This window comes from Pristis pectinata, chromosome 16 (assembly GCF_009764475.1).
Source record: "Pristis pectinata isolate sPriPec2 chromosome 16, sPriPec2.1.pri, whole genome shotgun sequence".
Lineage (NCBI taxonomy): Eukaryota > Metazoa > Chordata > Chondrichthyes > Rhinopristiformes > Pristidae > Pristis > Pristis pectinata.
Genome location: NC_067420.1, coordinates 38,310,807 through 38,329,964, shown reverse-complemented (window position 1 = coordinate 38,329,964; position 19,158 = coordinate 38,310,807). Strand labels below are relative to the sequence as shown.

At 44.4% G+C, this 19,158-nt stretch overlaps 1 protein-coding gene across 6 annotated transcripts in view; it reads left to right on the top strand.

Moving 5' to 3' along the window:
- The window catches only part of arhgap46b (Rho GTPase activating protein 46b), a 145,206-nt gene that overhangs the window by 113,459 nt on the left and 12,589 nt on the right, over positions 1-19,158 (top strand). For all 6 annotated transcript variants that reach the window (XM_052031208.1, XM_052031206.1, XM_052031209.1 and 3 more), the window contains 5 exons: positions 212-1,532; positions 8,226-8,775; positions 11,963-12,055; positions 14,969-15,042; positions 18,208-18,407. In XM_052031208.1, coding sequence (XP_051887168.1) covers positions 212-1,532; positions 8,226-8,775; positions 11,963-12,055; positions 14,969-15,042; positions 18,208-18,407 — 2,238 coding nt within the window. The remainder of the gene's footprint in view (positions 1-211; positions 1,533-8,225; positions 8,776-11,962; positions 12,056-14,968; positions 15,043-18,207; positions 18,408-19,158) is intronic.

The following is a 19,158-nucleotide window of genomic DNA, read 5'->3' as shown; positions in this document are numbered from 1 at the left end:
TTCACCTTGATAGAGTCAGCAGGGGTCACATAATGTGATGTGTGCTTCCAGTGTGGTGTTGCTAGGATATAGTTCCATGCAACACTGCCTCACTTGTACACTCAGTATATTGTGGTAAGGATGTACATTGACATTAATTGTTCAGTTTTTTTAGTATTTTAAATGCTAGAATGATGAATATATAATGCTAAAATTATCTTTTCTTCTTCAGGACAAATTCTACTTGGCAGCCAGCTCCAGGCACAAAGGCGTCAATGTTGGTAAAAGTTGATAGTGGGATGAGTTCGGTCTCCTCGCATGGCTCAATACCACAGCAACAGAACTCTCCGTCAGTCGCTGGACAGAAGCCCAACTCAACCAAAACCTCAGGCCAGCTTCAGGTGCAGCAGGCTGGCTGCTTCCAACATGGGGGGAAGGCCTCTAACCCCCTTGAATCCAAGCCATCTCTGCACTTAAAAAAGACAGAAAATGGGGGCTTCTGCCTCGTGTTAACAAACGGCCCTCCGCACCAGACTCCCCAGAAGGCCCAACCAGGGCAAACACAGCCGTTATCGCCAAAGTGTGCCTCTGCAGCTCCCATTTACGATGAGCCTCCAATCGAGTCACCGATCTATGATGAGCCACCGATGGAAGTGGAGCCGGAGGGGGTTTCTCGCAGTAAAGTGACAGCCCAGAAGGTAGCTGGCCAGGCATCGCAAAAAGGACCTACAAAGCTGCTTCAGAACTCTGCCTTACATCCACAGGCTGTCAATAAACACTCAAGAAAGCCATCCAACACTGAGTACAGCCCAGCGGGTAGAGAGTATATCAAACAGATGGTGAACATTGATCCATCTTCAAAGCAGTCCTCTTCTCCGAATGGGACGTGCGACAGTTCTGGCAGAATTCACTCGGGCCCCTTAGTGGCCAAGGACAGCTGTAAGCAGCAGTGGAAGATCCTGGATATGAGCTCCTTAAAAAGTAACGAGGTGCACAGTCGCCAAAGCAGCATGCAGTCGCAGGAATACCCAACCTCCGTGATCAGCCACCAGGACTCGGGCTACTCAACGGGTCCTTCTCCAAGCCTGAGGAGGAGAAAGGGCAGGAGAACCATGGTGGGTCAAGCCAGGCCCGGTTCCTTGGGCAGCAGCAGCGAGCTCAATATTTTGAACGAGAAGCTGATCGCAGAGATGCGGGCGGTGGTGGGTCGGGCTGCGGAGATCAGGGGTAGCCAGGCGAGCCTGAACGCGGACATCGCCGAGAGTTGTATCCTGGCAGACATTCATAAGATCCGCTTGCAGTCCGAAGGCCGGCACCTCAGGCAATACGCTAACCACAGCTCAAAGGATAACATTGCAGCCAGCAATAGGTCATTGCATAAATTGGGCTCCGACATAAGAGCCTCAGTTGACAGTGAACTATCAACGCGGCAGGAAGTTGTCCGTCAGAAAAGAACATTTGAAAAGGTGGATTTTTCCAGTAATTCATTGGAAAGAAGCATAACCAGCCAGATTAGCCTTTCTTTACCAAGCCCCGTTCGGAACACACCACAGGTAAGAGACACCTTTCGTTAAGTTATGTGCTTGAGCTTAAATTTTGCAAGCTGGATACTTGGTGCACGATTGGAATGTAATGGCAGAGAGTTGTACAGTATGGAAACAGGCCCTTCGGCCCAACTGGTCCATGCTGATCAAGGTGCCCCATCCAGGCTAGTCCCATTTGCCAGCGTTTGGCCCATAACATTCCAAACCTTTCCAATCTGTGTACCTGTCCGACGGTCTTTTAAAAGTTGTTATTGTACCTGCCTCAACCACTTCCTCTGGCAGCTCATTCCACATACCACCCTTTGTGTGTAAAAAAATTGTCCCTCAAGTTCCTATTAAATCTTTCTGCCTCTCAGTTTAAACCTTTGCCCTCTAGTTCTTGATTCCCCAGCCCTGGGGAAAAAGATTGTAAGAGTACTCCACAGTTTGCAATGATACCTTTCAGATGAGATATTAAAACCATTGGCCCTCTCAGAGGCCATAAAATATCCTTAAAAGTTAACGAGTTACATGGTGTGGTTTTAAGTTGTCCCCTGGCTGATACCAAACCCTCTCTCAATCAACAGCACCAAAACAGATTACTCAGCCATTACCACATGAATGTCCATTGACCACCTTTTGCTCAGTTGGCTGCTGTGTTTCCAATGTTACCATAGGGACTTCAACAAAAGATTATTTAATTGGCTGTATTGGGATCGTGAAGGATGCTGTGTAAACGCAACTGCTTTCTGTAGCATCCTGCTTGGTAGCACTTGACTCTCTCGAGCCACTTTACTCTGGGTATAAGCTCCTTTCCAGAGCTGTGACTAAATGTGTTAATATCCAGTTAGATGGAGGCTTTGTTCTTTGCTCATGGGTCATAAAAAATCCCAGGGAAATATTTGATAAGGAGCATCATTGCCATAATTTATTTCTTAACTCAGTAGATGGGACTGCCTACTTAGTGAAACCTTGCAGTAGGTACATTGGCTGCTACTTTTCCCTATGTAACGGCTCTAAATTGGCTCTGAGAGTCAACTGAAGGATGTGAGTGGCTCAACATAATTGCAAGTTCTTTCTTCCTCTCCTGTGCCCTAGGTTGTTAGCATTTCACTTTTCCGCCAACAGAAGGTCAATTTGCTCTTGATTGTGTGTTTGAATGAAGGAGTAAGCCAGTCAACAGATCCCAAGCAGCATTAACAGCATCAAGCTTGGCTGTTCTGAAATGGCTGCCCTTCCACTCTGCCTGCCTGGGTGGTGCTGTCTTTTTCAGCAGGGAGAAGAGTGTAACTGCCAAGTTCTCTGTATTTACTAAATAGCAGGCAAAGCAGTGGCCCACCCTTACCCTTGCACTTAAGGATTTGTATATCCCATGGCTGTGTTGCTTTGAATGCCTCTGTTTGGTTAATTTTCCCTTTGTCTCCTCTGCCCCTTCCTGTTGAGACTGATTAATGTAAGCTTATGATGACAGAGCCACAGAACAACCAACCTCTCCCCTCCCCCAACAAACTCACAGATGCTTTCCCTGAGGTCTGTTACTTTGGATGTGCAGCCAAATACTGAATCCACTCAAGTCTCTACTTGAAATCTGCGCACTTCCCAACAGGAACCTCAAGATGGCATTTAGGAGGGATTCCTAGTTGATGTCCCTCCACCACCTCTGTACATGGAGACACACTGACAAACTCTGAGTGGCCTGGTACTGGTACTAGTATGGGTACTGCCTGGCTCAGCTGTTGATTGCGCAAAAGCCACCAGTGGAACCTGGAAATTTGTAGTGTATATGACACAGTACTTTGTAAAGCTGTGCTTTCCCCCAGAATCAAGCCTGTAATTTGGGAAACAATTCATTCATTCCCTCCAGAACCATTGCACCACAACGGCAGCGTAAGCTACTGACGAAATGTGCTGCAATGACTTGCCTCATTACTTTCACACTAACACTGTGACATCTACCCTGAAGTAGGGCAAGGGAGAGCAGGCTTGTGGAAACACCGGGTTGCCCTCCAAGTAACCAACATCCTGACTAAATAGCTGCTGCTTCATTGTCAATGGTGACCACATGTCCCATCTGTCTGCACATGGTCCATATCCCTCTATTCCCTGCCTGTTCATGTGTTGTCCAAATGCCTCTTAAACGTAGCTATCATCTCTGCTTCTACCATCTCTCCTGGCAGCATATTCCAGGCACTTACCTGAATGAAAACGGTTCTCTACAAAGGGGATCTAACCAGCAATTTCGATAACTAATAATATGCACAATCAAACCATGGTTGGTTGATTGGATTGCTGCAGCTTTCTGCATTTCTACCCGTGGCGGAGGTTGGAACAGGACATTTTTAGCTCCGGCGTTGGACTGAAGTTGGGGTGGTTTTCCTTGGAGCACTGAAAGTTGGGAGGAAATTTGATAAGAGATATATAAAATCATGATTGGTTTAGATAGGGCAGATAGAAAGAAGCATAGGGCTCAAAAACCAGGGAGATAGAATTAAAGTGAGAAGCAAAAGATACCAGGGATTGCAAGGAAATTATTATTTTAATGCCAAGAGTGATGATGCTATGAAACTCACTGCCTGTAGGGGAACTGGAAATGGAGCCAATGAGAGTTTTCAAAAAAGAATGGACTTGAAAATAATTTTCAGGGGAAGAAGAAAGTGTGGAGAAATAGGCGTTACTGGATCGGTCTACAAAGAGCTAGAATGGACTTGATGGGCCAAATGTCACCTTTCTGTCAGTGTTTCAATCATAAACTTTGTTAGTTTGACAGTTTGAGAAAGCAGGAACAATTGGGTTAAAATATTGGTACATTTAAATATATAACTATTAATGACACATTGTGTGGAAGGAGCCATGTCTCAAAATGTCATCGATGATCACGATATTTCTTTGATGTGGAGGTGGGGAGGAAAAGGAGGTGGATACACTAAGATCACATTTTATTTATAAACCATACACTTTCACACATTTAGTGGAGTCATAGAGTCATACAGCATAGAAATAGGCCTTTCGACCCAACTCATCCATGCTGACTGTGATGCCCAGCGAGCTAGTCCCATCTGCCCGCGTTTGGCCCATAGCCCTCTAAATGCCTCCTATCCATGTATTTATCTAGATGGCTTTTAAATGTTGCTAATGTGCCCGCCTCAGCCACTGTTCCTGGCAGCTCATTCCGATTACGCACCACCCTTTGCATGAAGAAGCTGCCCCTGATGTCCCTTTTAAACCTCTCGCCTCTGATCTTAAACTATGCCCTCTTGTTTTTAGCACCCCCTCCCTGGGGAAAAACACGATGTGCTTTCACCCTGTCTGTGCCCCTCATGATCTTATATCCCTCTATCAGTTCACCTCTCAATCTCCTATGTTCCAGGGAATAAAGTCCTAGTCTTATGTATATGTCTTCTGAAGCCACACTAGTGGCATAACTTGGCAAGTTAGTCAAGTGCCCCACTCATCTAAATACCTCCAGTGTAAATTGGGGAATAATGAACAGCCTCAAACCAGTTATTGCTGCTTGGCTTCCCATTCCACACCCAGTGAACATAACACATGAACAGTTTGTCCTTGCAGATTGATGTGTCTTATCCCTGGTTAATTTTTGTGCTTTTAATCAGTAAATACAAAGGCAATGCAAGCTTTAGAATACGATGACAGTTTGTTAAATGCTCAAGTCATTTATCTGAATTTTGAAGGGGTTTTCCAGTTTTGAGTCACACACCATATTAAAAGTGGCTGCATTCTCATATACCGTATCATTTATATAATCCTTGGCTGGCAGTATTTTACTCACTAAAACCTCAGCTAAGAGTCTAGTCACAATTCTCTGCTCTTGCTGCACCATTCTGTGGACGATGTGTAGTATTGGGAGATTGCTTAGCCCTGGGTTTGCTACCTTGTTTCCCAAACTATTTCCAGATCCTGAGTTGGTCTACTTGTGCCTGACTTTCATTACCCAGATTGAGGTATTTTCTTGCCCCTGACCCATCTATTTTTGCCATTACCTCATCTTTATAACACAGAGGCGGTTTGTCCCGTTGGGGTCCCGTTGGGTCCCCGCTGGCTCCCTGGAGAGTAATCCCTTCAGCCTCATTTCCCCTCTCTCCTTATTTCCTTGTATCTCAGTAACTTATTTTCTATTATACATGCTCATCAACTCTGCTTTGATTTTCTTTTGCCATTTAACTACACTAAGGAAACATTAACCTACCAGTACGTATGTGGATATGTGAGGAAACCCATATGGTCACAGAAGGATCTTGCAAATTCCAAAGACGCTGCCCCGAAGATCAGTATTGAAACTGATTCTTGATGCAGCACAGTTCCACAATAGACAGTCTTCCTGTGCCTTACCTAAGAAGCCAGATTACACAGATGAATCTAAGTATTAAATTATTGGCAGGTAATTTGGCCATGGAGTTTGTCATGGCTGGGTATGCTTTCAACCTTGTCTAATGCCCCTGGCTTTGGGAGGAGAGAGAATGATGTTTGCTGTAAGTAATCCATTGGATTTTTATTCCTTCACTCCCACCCCCACTTCCATCCCTGCAGCCAAAAGACTTGAAACCATTTGTACGACCCCTAAAAATAGCACAAAGTGAGAATCAAAAGCCAGGACTCAAGGATTTTTGAGCATGCATGGGTCATTTAGATACTGACTTTTGAAAATAAACTGAGGTGGTCTTCATCCCAGTGGTTCTACCCTTGGAGAGTTCCCAACGGAGGAGAAATTTCCTTAAGGCATTTATGTGACGGCCCAATTAGCAAAGCATGAGAACCAGAGAGATCAATGCATTCCCAGCTGTTTGGAAATGTTAGTGTTTGAGGGGGAATGAACAACAATGAATGGGTTGAAATGGGTGAGCAGATATGGTAAATTCCTAAGAATCATTTGTTGTAAATCTCTGTCATAATTATGTTGACAGGAGCAGCATGAACTGAATTAAATTTAAAAGAAACGCGGCTTAATTTTTTTTTGTGTGTCCAGTTTGTGGTATCTTAATTACAATGCTTTTGATCATAGTGACTGATTTCATGTTCCTTAAAGGAGGGGGGTGTGGGGGAGAGAGAGGGAGGGCAAGAGAAGGAAAGAAAGAAAGAGGACATTAACTCATGGTAGAAGAATTCTCAAGGGGAAGTTGGGATAAAAAGTCCTGGCACATTGAGGGTTTGTAAGGTGCAATTTTCTATCGCAGACTGCCAAAAAAATAGACCATCAATTTGCAAATGGAATTGGCTGGCAGCATTTGAAGAGAAATTATGGAAGTTGAAGTGAATGGATGGAAAAGTGGGGTTTTGATGAGGGACTTGTTGAACAGGATATAGACTTCAGTGCTGTACCATTCTCAGGTTCTGTGCTTTCTCTCCTAGGTTCAAAGATGAGGATAACCAGAATATTTTTGATTCATTGAATATTTCTTTTATTCTCCATTTTTCTCCTCCCATCTCGTTTGCCAAAGAGTTGGCTTCCATGGTTGCCAGCCACATGAGAACCTCACTCAAGTGACCATTGTATAGGTGTAAGGTTTACTAATATTGGCAGGATATTCAACCAAGAGGAGGAGTGAGGTGGCGATGGTGGGAAAATCACTGCCTCGCCCGATCCATTGTCTAATATCAACATATGCTCTTTGATCAGAGAAAAGCAGATGCTGATTAGGACAGGAATTCAGATCAGATTTAACCGTGCCAGCCTTGGTGAACACCGAGGCCATTTAGAGAGTCCTTACCAGTACCCTGGCTGAGTACGGTTAACTCGAGTTAAAACATGAATCAAAGCTAACATGTTCCTGGTCTGGAGACACAAGAGAATGAAGATGCTGGAATCTGGAGCAACAAACAATGTGCTGGAGGAACTCAGTGGGTCATGTATTCCTGGTCTGAATGGCCCAAGTCACTATCATAAGAACATTAAGATCCCAAGACTATCCTGCTGTTCAACAAGATCATGGCTGATCTTGTCCCTCTAGCCCACTTTCTGCACCATTTCCCGTATCCTTAGGTCAGTATTCAATAGACTATTGATTTCAACCTTGAACATGCTGAGCACCCACGTTTCCAAGGCAGAGAAATCCCAAGATTTGCAACCCTCTGAGGAAAGAAACTTCTTCCCATTCCATCCTAAATGATCAACCCCTTATGCCCCTAGTTCTCAACATCTGTCCAATCAGAATCTTGCATATCTCAAGGAGAGAGAAAGAGTAAGGCAACCCCTTGATTATCTTAACTGCACTGAGCACAAGATGTGTGAGTATTGGATAATCTGAGGAACTCCACTAACTCAATAGTAAACCCTCAGCCAACAAACCCTGAAAATTATCTGATCCTTAACATATTGCAGTATGTGGGAGCTTGCTGTGCAAAACATTTTACTGGGCAAGGGTATTGAGGTACAGAGCTGAGATAGGTAATTGATTAGGCAGGCTTGGGCTGAATGGCCTCCCTTATTCCTACATTCTAGCTGTAAATCAGAGTATTGCTGATCAAGTGTATGGAATTTTATTAGTTTATTGATTTATTATTGTCACGTGTACCGAGGTACAGTGAAAAGCTTGTCTTGCATACTGTTCATACAGATCAATTCATTACACAGTACATTGAGGTAGTGCAAGGTAAAACAATAACAGAATGCAGAATATTTCAGGCTTGGTTAATTAAGCCCTGGTAATGTTATCTGTTCCACAATACAGGCCAAAATAGAATTAAAATATTTTTCTCTCTCACTTCTAGATCCAGAATGCGGGCAGCAATCCTAAACTCAACTCAGGTGGGCAGACGTGCAACGTGGGCTATCATTTTCCTTACACCACTTTGCGTAAACCCCTTCCGGAGAAGAGTATGGAAGACTGGGCAGCCAAACACCTGAACATGCACACTCGGGGTATCTTCAGACGCAGACTGTCCATTGCCAACATGCTCTCCTGGGTCGGAGGTTCCATCAAGAAGCCCATGCTGGTCACCAGCGATCGCATCATCAAGAAAGATGCCTGTGAGCTCTTCAAGCTTGTGCAGATGTACATGGGGGACAGGCAGACACGGATGGAGAGGGTTCCAATTGCCCTCATGATAGTCACCAAATGCTGGACCATGCAGGGTATTCGGGATGAACTTTACATCCAGCTGTGCAGGCAGACCACGGACAATCTCTGCTACCAAAGCCTGGCCTATGGCTGGGAGCTCATGGCTATCTGTTTGGCTTTCTTCTCTCCATCACCCAAATTTCAGTCTTACTTGGAGGGGTATATCTATCGGCACACTGACCCTGCTCATGATGTGAAAAGTACGTGAACTTGTACTCTTAAATTATTTCTCCTTGTTAGATAATATGAGTTAAACCTTGTGGTTGTAAAGTGGTTGTGGTATGATGTAAAATGTGGTGTTTGTTCGTATGTACTTAACCACGAAGATTTAAGATGCAAAAACATCAATTTTGCTTATTGAGCTCTTGTTTCAGGTGCATTTTCACCCTTTTCTCATGCCCTCCTCCAAGGGCACATACTTCCCATTTAAGGTGCAGTTCTGGGGCAGTGGGAGCCGTGAACTGGACATCACTGCTGCTGAAGCCCCACCACTTTGTTGGTTTAGGATCTCCCAGGGCAAATCCCCCCCATGTCCTTGCATCCACGTTTCCAACGGGAGTTACTGGAAAGGGCAATGGCGATCAAGGACCCAGGTCAATTCACTCTCAGCAATAAGTTAAGAGTGATGAGGGCATTTATAGTTGCTGCAACCCACCCACCTAAGATTCCCTAACTCAGCACAAGGTGGAACAGTGACCCTGAATCAATGGATAGACCACTCAGCTACCCTATGGATAAACGCTTGCACTGTCAGAGGCACAATTTTTCAGATCCATTAAACTTGAGGCTCTTTCTACCCTCTTGGGTGAACCAAAAAGTATTCTGCAGCATGACTTAGAAGGAGGTGGGGTCTTTCTCTCGGCCCACGAGGTTCACGCCAATTGTCATGTACCCATTCACTACACACTGGGGGCAATTTACACCAGTGTCTTGGTCAATATTAACACCTGAACCAACAATGTTGAAAACAGATTATCTGGTCATTTAACATGTTGCAGTTTGTGGGAGCTTGCTATGTACAACTTGGCCGTTGCATTTTCTACATTACAACATCACTGCTTAAAATATTCACTTGGCTGTAAACTGCTTTGGGACATCCTGAGGTTGCAAAAGTTTGCTAAATCTTCCTATTATTTGGGAATTTCCCTGATATATTACGTAAAAATTCATTGGCATGCTATTAGTTTGCAACTGCATGTAGGGTTCACCTCAAGTAATTCGATGGTGTAGCACATGTGAAGACATGTCATTGTCTACAATGGAGCGTGGAATCAGGGTTTAGCCCTACCTGCATGGACTGAATCAAGGCCCACGAGCAAGGAAAATTTGCGCAAGAGTTGCTCCGGTCTTGGATTAAACAACAGGGAGGCTTAAGAGGAAGTTGCCTACCTGCATCCATCGCAGTTAGAGAGCAGTTCTGTTCACATCTGAGAAGGATGCTGCAGTAGTGCCTTAAGTATTCACCCTTTTGAGGTTGTTCCATCATTGTTCGATCATGGCTGACCTATATTTTAATCGTATCTACCCACCCTAGTTCCATAATCCTAAATCTTGTTTCCTGCTTCATGTCATTTTCCCATTAGAGGCCGCTGGTGGCAGACCCAGAAAATTGAGAAGTAGGATGGGGGAAACTTGTCCGAAGACGAGAAATTAAGCAGACTGAGAGATGAGCTCATATCATTTCTTATGAGGCTCAACAGGACAGACACACGGATGATGTTTCCCCTGGTTGGGTTATCTAGAACTAAATGTCGCTGTCTTGTAGGAAGGGGGCAGCCATTCAGGATAAAGGTGAGAAGAAATTCCTTAACCCAGAGGGTAAATAAAATATGGAATTCCCTACCCAACAGGGATTTGGAAGCACAGTTGTTGTGTACATTCACGACAGTGAGCTATAGGTTTTTGGATGTTAAAGGGATGTGGGATTAGTGCAGGAAAGTGCCAATGAAGTAAAAGATTAGCCATGATCATATAAAATGGTGGAGCAGGCACAAGGGCTGATTGTCCACTCTGGCCTCTATTTGTCCCATTCCTAGAGAAGCCAAAACATCCATTACAAACCTTGATCCCCATTCTAATGAGACTGCTGTACTAGTGTGGTTCTGTTATTGAACTGGTCTGCAGAAGTCTGAAGGGTTCATTTGGAGATGCACGTTCTTATCCCGTTGAGGTAACTGGGTAATGTAAGTTCAGGTAATTGGAATTAAAATAGCTGTCTTAGTAATAGTAAACGTGAAACTACAAGATTGTTGTAAAAACACATCCGATTCACAAATCCTTCAGCAAAGGCTTCAGTCATCCTTTACCTGGTTTGGCCTAGATGTGATTTCAGATCCACCATAATGTAGTTGACTTTTAATTCTTTTCTGAAGTGGTCCAGCAATCTGCTGCATTCAGGGTTTAACCAGTGGAGCCCAGATTCCATGAACAAAGAATAAAAGAAACACAGCTGCCCCATGACCTCTTTCGATTCACCTTTGTCTCATGTATAAATTTTTATCCAAATTTATTATAACTTGTATTTAAAATTGCATTTGACCGTGAAAGAGAGATCTATACTTCTGCCACCTTCTGTGTGTTGAAGTGTTTCTTAACTCATGAGGGATCTGGTTCCAAGTTTAGTCTTTGTCCCTTGGCCCACACTTCTCGTCCAATGGGAATAGGTCCTATTTATCTATCAGTCAAATTGTCCTTTTCCTCTAAATTGCAGGGAACACAGACCTAGTTCATGTTATCACTCCTTGTCCATCGTGCATCTATTGCAGGAATACTCCATATTATTCTGTCTACAGTATTTGTAAGTCCTCTCACTGTTGGATCAAGTTGTAATCAGTTAGTCACATTTCACTGATCTTCTACCCTACATAGTGCTGAAACCCCAATATCTCCATGTCTTCATCCATTACTTTGACATTTGTAGTTAAAACCATTATCTTTGTTTCAAGGCCCTCCATGGCCTCTTGTGCCCCTCCTCCTGCTCCACTTCACCCACGCCATATCCCCTCCTCATTTCCAGAAGCATTTTCGATCTCTGCATTCCCCTAACTTTGGCCGTCTGTAAATTTAACCCCCGTGGATAACCATGCCTTTGACTGCCAAGGTATTAAGGCTTGGAATTACCTCCTGAAAACCCTCTCACTCCCTCTCCTCCTTCAGGATGCACATTGGAGCAACTCTCCAGAAACCTTCCATATCGTTTTTAAAATTTGATAATGGTTCTCAAAGCCCCATTGACATGTTTGGTTCTGGAAAGGCTTTGGAAATGTTCTTCCCACAGATTGTTTGTAGCTCCAGATTTCAGCATCTGCAGTCTCTTGTGTCTTGAGTCTGTGGGATTGATCTGACTCCACTTTCATGTTGTTCCTTTTATTTTTTTTTTAATTCCAGTAACCCAACGTATCAATGAACTACTGGAAATGAAAAATAAGAAGTTCTCAAAGTCCAGGAAGAAGAGGAAACAGAATATTGAGGAGGAAGAAGGTAAATTTTGAGTTGACTCAGTGTGCTGCCACTCTTTCTATTCATTTGTGTTCATCATTGGCAGGGTCTGCATTTATTGTACATCCTCAGCAGTCTAAATGAGTCATTTTCTTGAATTACTGCAAACTAAGTAGGAGAACCAGAGAGAGGGATCACGGAAACAGGCCCTTCAGCCCAATGTGTCTGCGATGACTATCAAGGGGCATAGATAGGGAGGACAAGCAATATCTTTTTCCCCATTATTGGGCGATCCAATGCCAGAGGGCATGCATTTAAGGTGTGGGGGGGGGGGGGGGGGGTAAGTTTTACGTGGAATGCATTGCTTGATAGGGTGGTGGAGGCAAATTCATTAGGGGCTTTTAAGAGGGGCTTGGATGGGCACATGAATGAGAGGAAAATGGACATCCTGTAGATAGGAGGGAATAACTATGTTGGCACAACATTGTGGGCCGAAGGGCCTGTTCTGTGCTATACTGTTCTATGTTCTAAGTACCCATTATTACACTAATCCTACCATAATAATTTTACCTTCTCTATGTTCCCATTGATTTCCCCCTAAATTCTACCACTCATCTATACACCAGAGGCAATTCATGGAGGCCAATTAACCAACCAACCAACCACACATTTTTGGATCGAACCAGATCTGCTGGAGGTGTGAGACAGCAGCTCTATTAACTGTGTCACTGTGCCACCCTATAATTATTGTGTCATCCGTTCCAATTAAGGATAGTGGAAAATAGCTTGATATTTTTGACCGTTTCAGTGGGTATTGAAATGTGCGTATTTCTAGTGTTTAGTCCCAAAAGGGTTCTTTTAAATGGGTGTTAGGTACATTGTTAGTCATCTGAAAGCTTTCATTCTAAAGCTTAGAAAGTGCTTTTAAACATTATAAGTGGTCTGTCAAACCCACAGGGAAATTGGTTGTGTGGAGTTAACAAGTCTGGCTGTTGCAAGAGTGCTGAATCATCATACATTGATGCACTCTCCTGTTAAGAGTTGGCTCTGAAAGAGTTTTGAGAACAAGCTGCTTGCCATCTCTCATTGTTTTCCTAGTCTGCGGAGCAGAAATCAGTAGCCAGAACTTATCTACGAGCTTCCATCACGGAACATAGAACAGTACAGCACAGGAACAGGCCCTTCGGCCCAATATGTTGTGCCGAACTAATTAAACTAGTAATTAAATGCCTAACTAAACTAATTCCTTCTGCCTACATAAGTCCATATCCCTCCATTCCCTGCATATCCATGTGCCTATCTAAGAACCTCTTGAACGCCTCTATTGTATCTGCCTTCACCATCACCCCGGCAGCACATTGCAGGCACCCACCACTCTCTGTGTATATAAAAGAAAAACAGCCACTTTCAGGGAGCTATGGACTTGGACCCAATTGTGTTCTGGGTGCACTTGTGTACTTTTTGTTCCTTTTCAAACCCATTTTCTGATCTCACCGGAGGTCCGAGAGTCATACAGCTTGAAAACAGGCCCTTCGGCCTACCACGTCTGTGCCAACCATATTCCATTTCTTAGTCCATACCCTTTTATTGCCTTGGCATCTAAATACTACTAAAATGTTGTGTGAGTTCCTACCATCCTCTTAAGGGCATTTTGTTCCAGATTTCAACCACCATTTGGGTGAAAAACATTCTTCCTCAAATCCCCTCAAAGTCTCATATCCCTTGCACTGAGGGCAGGCACGGTAGTGTAGCGGTTAGAGTAACGCTTTACAGCGCCAGTGACCCAGGTTCAAATCCGGCTACTGTCCTGTAACGAGTTTGTACGTTCTCCCCGTGTCTGCGTGGGTTTCCTCCCACGTTCCAAAGGCGTACAGGTGAGGAAGTTGTGGGCACGCTGTGTTGGCACCGGAAACGTGGCGACACTTGCGGGCTGCCCCCAGAACACTCTACGCAAAAGATGTATTTCACTGTGTGTTTCGATGTACATGTGACTAATAAAGATATCTTATCTTAAACCTACACCCTTTTGTTATAGACACCTCTGTCGAAGAGCATAGTTTCTCACTACCTATCCTATAAATGGCCCTTATTTTTGATAACCTCAATCAAATCCCCTCTCAGCCTTCCCGTTCCAACACAGCCTATACTGTATGTTCCATCCTAGGCAATATCCTGGTGACTCTCCTCTGCACCCTCCCCAACACAACCACATCCTCCCTATAGTGCGGTGACCAGAAATGCACACAGTACCCCAGCTGTGGCCTAACTAAAGTTTTATGTAGTTGCACCATAACCTCCCTGCTCAATGCTCCAGCTAATAGAGGTAAATGATCGGTATTCCTTCTTACCCACCTTGTCAACCAGAGCTGCTGCCTTCAGGGATCCTCAGACATGTACACCAGGGTCCCTCTGTTCCTCAAGACTTCCTAAGGTCCAACCATTCATTGTGTGTCTCCTAGACCTTGTGCCACTGAGAGTTTGCTATCGATACAGAAACCAGAAAACCAGAGCACTGCCTGAAAAGTTGGAGTTACAAATAAAAATTTGAGGGGTGGACAACCAATTAGGGCAGTGTAGAGCTTCTGCCTCACAATTTAAATGACCAGGGTTCAATCCTGACCTCCCCTGCTGTCTGCGTGGAGTTTGCACATTCTCCCTCTGGCATCGTCCTCCTGGTGTTCCTGTCTCCTCCCACGTTCCAAGAGAATATGCAGCTTGGTAGGTTAATTGGCTGCTGTAAGTTGCCCTTGGTTTGTGTAGGCAACTGGTAGAATCTGGGAGAGTGACGGTAATGTGGGGAGAATTAACAAAAGCCGGGAAGGATGAAGGGTTAATGTGGGCGGGTTCTGGGTGTTCAGCACGGACTTGGGTTCTCTTTCTGCTCTCTGTGCACAGGTTTTCCTCAATGCTAAAAACGTGTCTTAATCAGCTGTTGTTTACTTCACTTCCCTTTAGATCTACTTATCAGCACGTACGCAAAATACTGTTACCGCAAGCTTCAGAAGGTCGCTGTGACCGGAGGAAAAAAGGTACAAGTTCTGTGTGTGTGCACACCCTCCAACTGGGTACCTGTTTCACCCATTCTCAATGCCCGTTGCCTTCAGTATCCGCTGGGTATATTGGTTTCATCCTCGCTGTACCACTTCCATGCCCATCACCTCGTCATCTTATCTCACTCTTATTTGCCTGATGCTGCTGTGTACAAATTGGTCATAACATTTCCCTGCATTGTATCAAAGAACATGTGAGGAAATGTTCCATCAGCAATCAAGAATTCCCAGCCTGTGAAAGCTGCTTAAAAACAACGAACTCTTCCCTTTCTTTGCAATTTAGGGAAGTTTTTAAAAGTCTTGTACCTCTAGGTCCTTTGTATCTCTCATCCTTTGTGCTTTGCACTGCTTCCACTCTGAGAGGTTAACAAGGTTCCTCTACTAAAGCAGCAGGTGAACTCTTCAGCAATGCCGTAGTATTAAATTTAAGGTAGTCAGGTCTGAAGTTCTTTTTATTAATGCACAGAACTTGGGTGTAAGCATCTAGCCCCCATCTTTAATAGCCTATGAGAAGGTACTTGTGACTTGCTATTTTGAACCTTCAGTAGTTCCTTGGGTAAAGGTATTCCCACACTGTTGTAGGTAGAGTGTTCTGGAATTTTGACCCTGCAATGAGGAAAAAAAACGTATTTCTTATTTAGGATTGAGTACAATCATGAGGAGAATTCGTTGTGGGTTCTCTCATTCTTGATCCCTTTGTTCTCCCAGAAAACAGTCAAGAGTTTGGAGGCTTCCACTGAAATAAGCTTTTCAAGTTGTTGTTGCTAGATGGGATGGTTTGCAACCACTGTGCTGGTGGTGGAAAGATTTAGGCTGGTGCATGGAGTGCCAGCCAGTGAGCTGCTTTGTTCTGGATGGTATTGAGTTTCTTGAGTGTTGTTGAAGCTACATAAATCCAGGCAAATGAAGTGTATTGCATCACATTCCCAACGTGCTTGGAAGATGGTTAGAGAGTCAGGAGATCAAAGGTTTAAGAGTAAGAATCAATGGGGAAGCTAGAAAGTCAGCTAAAATGTAGAAATGCTCACAAGGTTATTGTTGAAGCTGAATGCACGAGACTAAAGTAACTGGACGGTTGCTGAAATGAGACAAGGGAGGAAGGAATGGGATTAGAAACACGAGACTGCAGAGGCTGGAATCTGGAGCAACAAACAGTCTGCTGGAGGAACTCAGCGGGTCGAGCAGCGTCTGTGGAGGGAAAGAAAGGAACTGTCAGCGTTTTGAGTTGAAACCCTGCATCAGGAGTAAGAGTGGAGGGGGAGATGGGTGGTATAAAGAGGAGAGTGGAGTGGTGAGACTGGGCCCAGTGGGCGATAGGTGGACCGAGGAGGGATGAAGGATGACTGGCAGACCGAGCTGGGCAGGGGAGCGGCAGCAATGGAGGTGGCTTATGAAAGAAGAAATCCCTGTACGTACTGAGCCAAGTTGACCTGTGGCTTTTTTTCAGTGGTCTGTGATTATAAATTTGATCCAGCGTTCTCAGACCAAACTTCCTCATCACACTTTTTTTTTTGTGTTTTAGCAGATGGGAGCAATCAGTAACTTTTTTTTTTCTACAAAATCCTTTGATCCAGGGCCTCTGTCCCACTGAACGATTTTAGATTTACTTTTGGCGGTAAGCTCGTGATCTGGACCGTAGCATGCAGAAGTCAGGTACAGAAGAGGGGCAGACATCACATACAGGCAGAAACATATCATTTGACCAACTGGTCTGTGCCAGCGTTCATTCTCCAAACAAGCCTCCCACCTCACCCTTACTTCACCTAACCCCATCAGCATATCCTTCACAAGAATGTTAAATTCTAGGTTGCGTAGTCCCTCAAGTCTCTTGGCCTTTCATTAAGGTCATGACTTATTCTCAAAGTCAAAGTCGAGTTTGTTGTCATATGCTCAAGTGCATGTGTGCACAGGTGCAATGAAAAACTTACTTGCAGCAGCATCACAGGCACATAGCATCAGATAAGCAGCATTCACAAGAAAAGCAAACATAAAATATCACCCCCCACCTGGATCCATCTATCACCCGCCAGCTCTTGCTCCACTCCACCACCCCCCCCCCCCAACCTTTTTATACTAGTTATCTCCCCACTTTTTTTCCCCAGTCCTACTGGAGAGAGAAAGGACTGCAGATGCTGGAATCTAGATGAAAAACACGATGATGCTGGAGGAACTCAGCAGGCCGGGCAGCATCCGTGGAGAAAAGCAGGCGGCCAACGTTTCGGGTCAGGACCCTTCTTTAGGACTTGCGATCCTGACCCGAAACATTGACTGCCTGCTTTTCTCCATGGATGCTGCCTGGCCTGCTGAGTTCCTCCAGCATCATCGTGTTTTTCATCCTTTTTCCAGTCCTGATGTAGGATCTCAACCCAAAATGTCGACTGTCCATTTCCCTCCATAGATACTTCCTGACCCACTGAGTTTAAATTTAAATTTAAATTTTATTTACAGGGTGGTAACAGGCCCTCCCGGCCCAACGAGTTCGCGCTGCCCATTTTAAACCCAAATTAACCTACCTGTACGTCTTTAGAATGTGGGAGGAAACCGGAGCACCCAGAGGAAACCCACGCAGACACGGGAGAACGTACAAACTCCTTACAGACAGCGACGGGAATCGAACCCCAATCGCTGGCGCTGTAATAGCGTCGCGCTAACCGCTACGCTACCGTGCCTCCAGTGTTTTGTCTGTTGCTATAAATTATACCCAATTTTTACAAGAAAGAACACAATTATAACAAAATAAAACAAAAGTCCATTTTAGTGCAAAGTGATCAAAGCTTCAAGGTTATTTCCCACCTAGTGCCCATATCTGTTGATTCGCTTAGTGCCCAAAAATCTATTGACCTTGTATCTTCAATCTCTTTCTCCCTCGTGATGCCTGATAAAGGCAACTATGCTGCATGTGGTGAGATATTTCATGTAGTCTAACCACTCTGTGTAAAGACCCTGCAACAGTGACCATACTCCTGGCATGTCAGATTGAATGGAAATGAGGTGAGAGATCTGAGGCAAGTTGTCTTGTCTCATTAGCTGAGTCGATGTGTGCTGGTGCTGGGGCAGCGTTATCCGTGACCAGAAAGGAAAAGCAGCTAATGCTTAAGGAGTTATATGTTAGCTGGACTGAAACGATTTGTCCTCCACTGACAGGGTCTGAGGAAACCAACCATCGAAGAAATCCATCATGCAAAAAATGCCATCCTGACCCCTTCGATGTTTGGCAGCTCCCTGGAAGAGATAATGGAAAGACAACGTGAACGCTATCCAGAGAAGAAGCTGCCCTGGGTTCAAACCCACCTGTCCAATAAAGTTTTGGGATTGGGTGGGGCACAGGTTGAAGGCATCTTCAGGTAAGGCTGTGCTTGGGTGGGGTGTGTTACGTAACCCCTCCCCCTGAGGGGACCTAAACAGAAATGACCCGCCAATCTGCTGAAGAGCCATTGCAAAATTTCAGGCTTCACGGGTAAAAAAAATCATAAAGCTACGCTGTGTCTTGGGCTGCAGAATGGCAGTAAGGGATGCACATGGTGTAATGTTGTTCCCGAACCAAGGCAGATGTTTGCATGAGATGAGAAAGTCTGGGAAATCCAGAATAAGAAGCCCCTCTCAGTAACACCCATTTTATTCAAAGATCGGCTGAGGAGCCCAAAACTAAAACTTTTTTGTTCTGCAAAGGAATGGAATTCTAACTCATCTTTCCTAAAGTGGAGCCTGATAGGGATTTTTTTCATTTTGAGTGCTGCGTGTTTAGGGAGGTCACTTTTGGATTGGGATTTATTTGTATGTTTTGACTTGGTAGTTGGTTGTGGTATCTTGCTGGGAATCCATTAAAATAATTTTTCTCCCACAAAAATTCAGTTTGACCTTTTGTGTGTTGTAAAATTATAGAGTCACACAGCACAGAAACAGGTCTCCACCCCACTGAACCTAAACTAAACATTAAGAATCCATTTACTCCAGACAGTCCTCTGGTAACTAACAGGTTCTGTTTTTACAAATGTCCATAAGTCAATTTTTGTCTGCACGTCAGAAAATAAACAAAAATTACTCAGTCTGGTAACTGCACCTCCACTGGTGGTGTAGCTGGGGTAGCTTGATGGC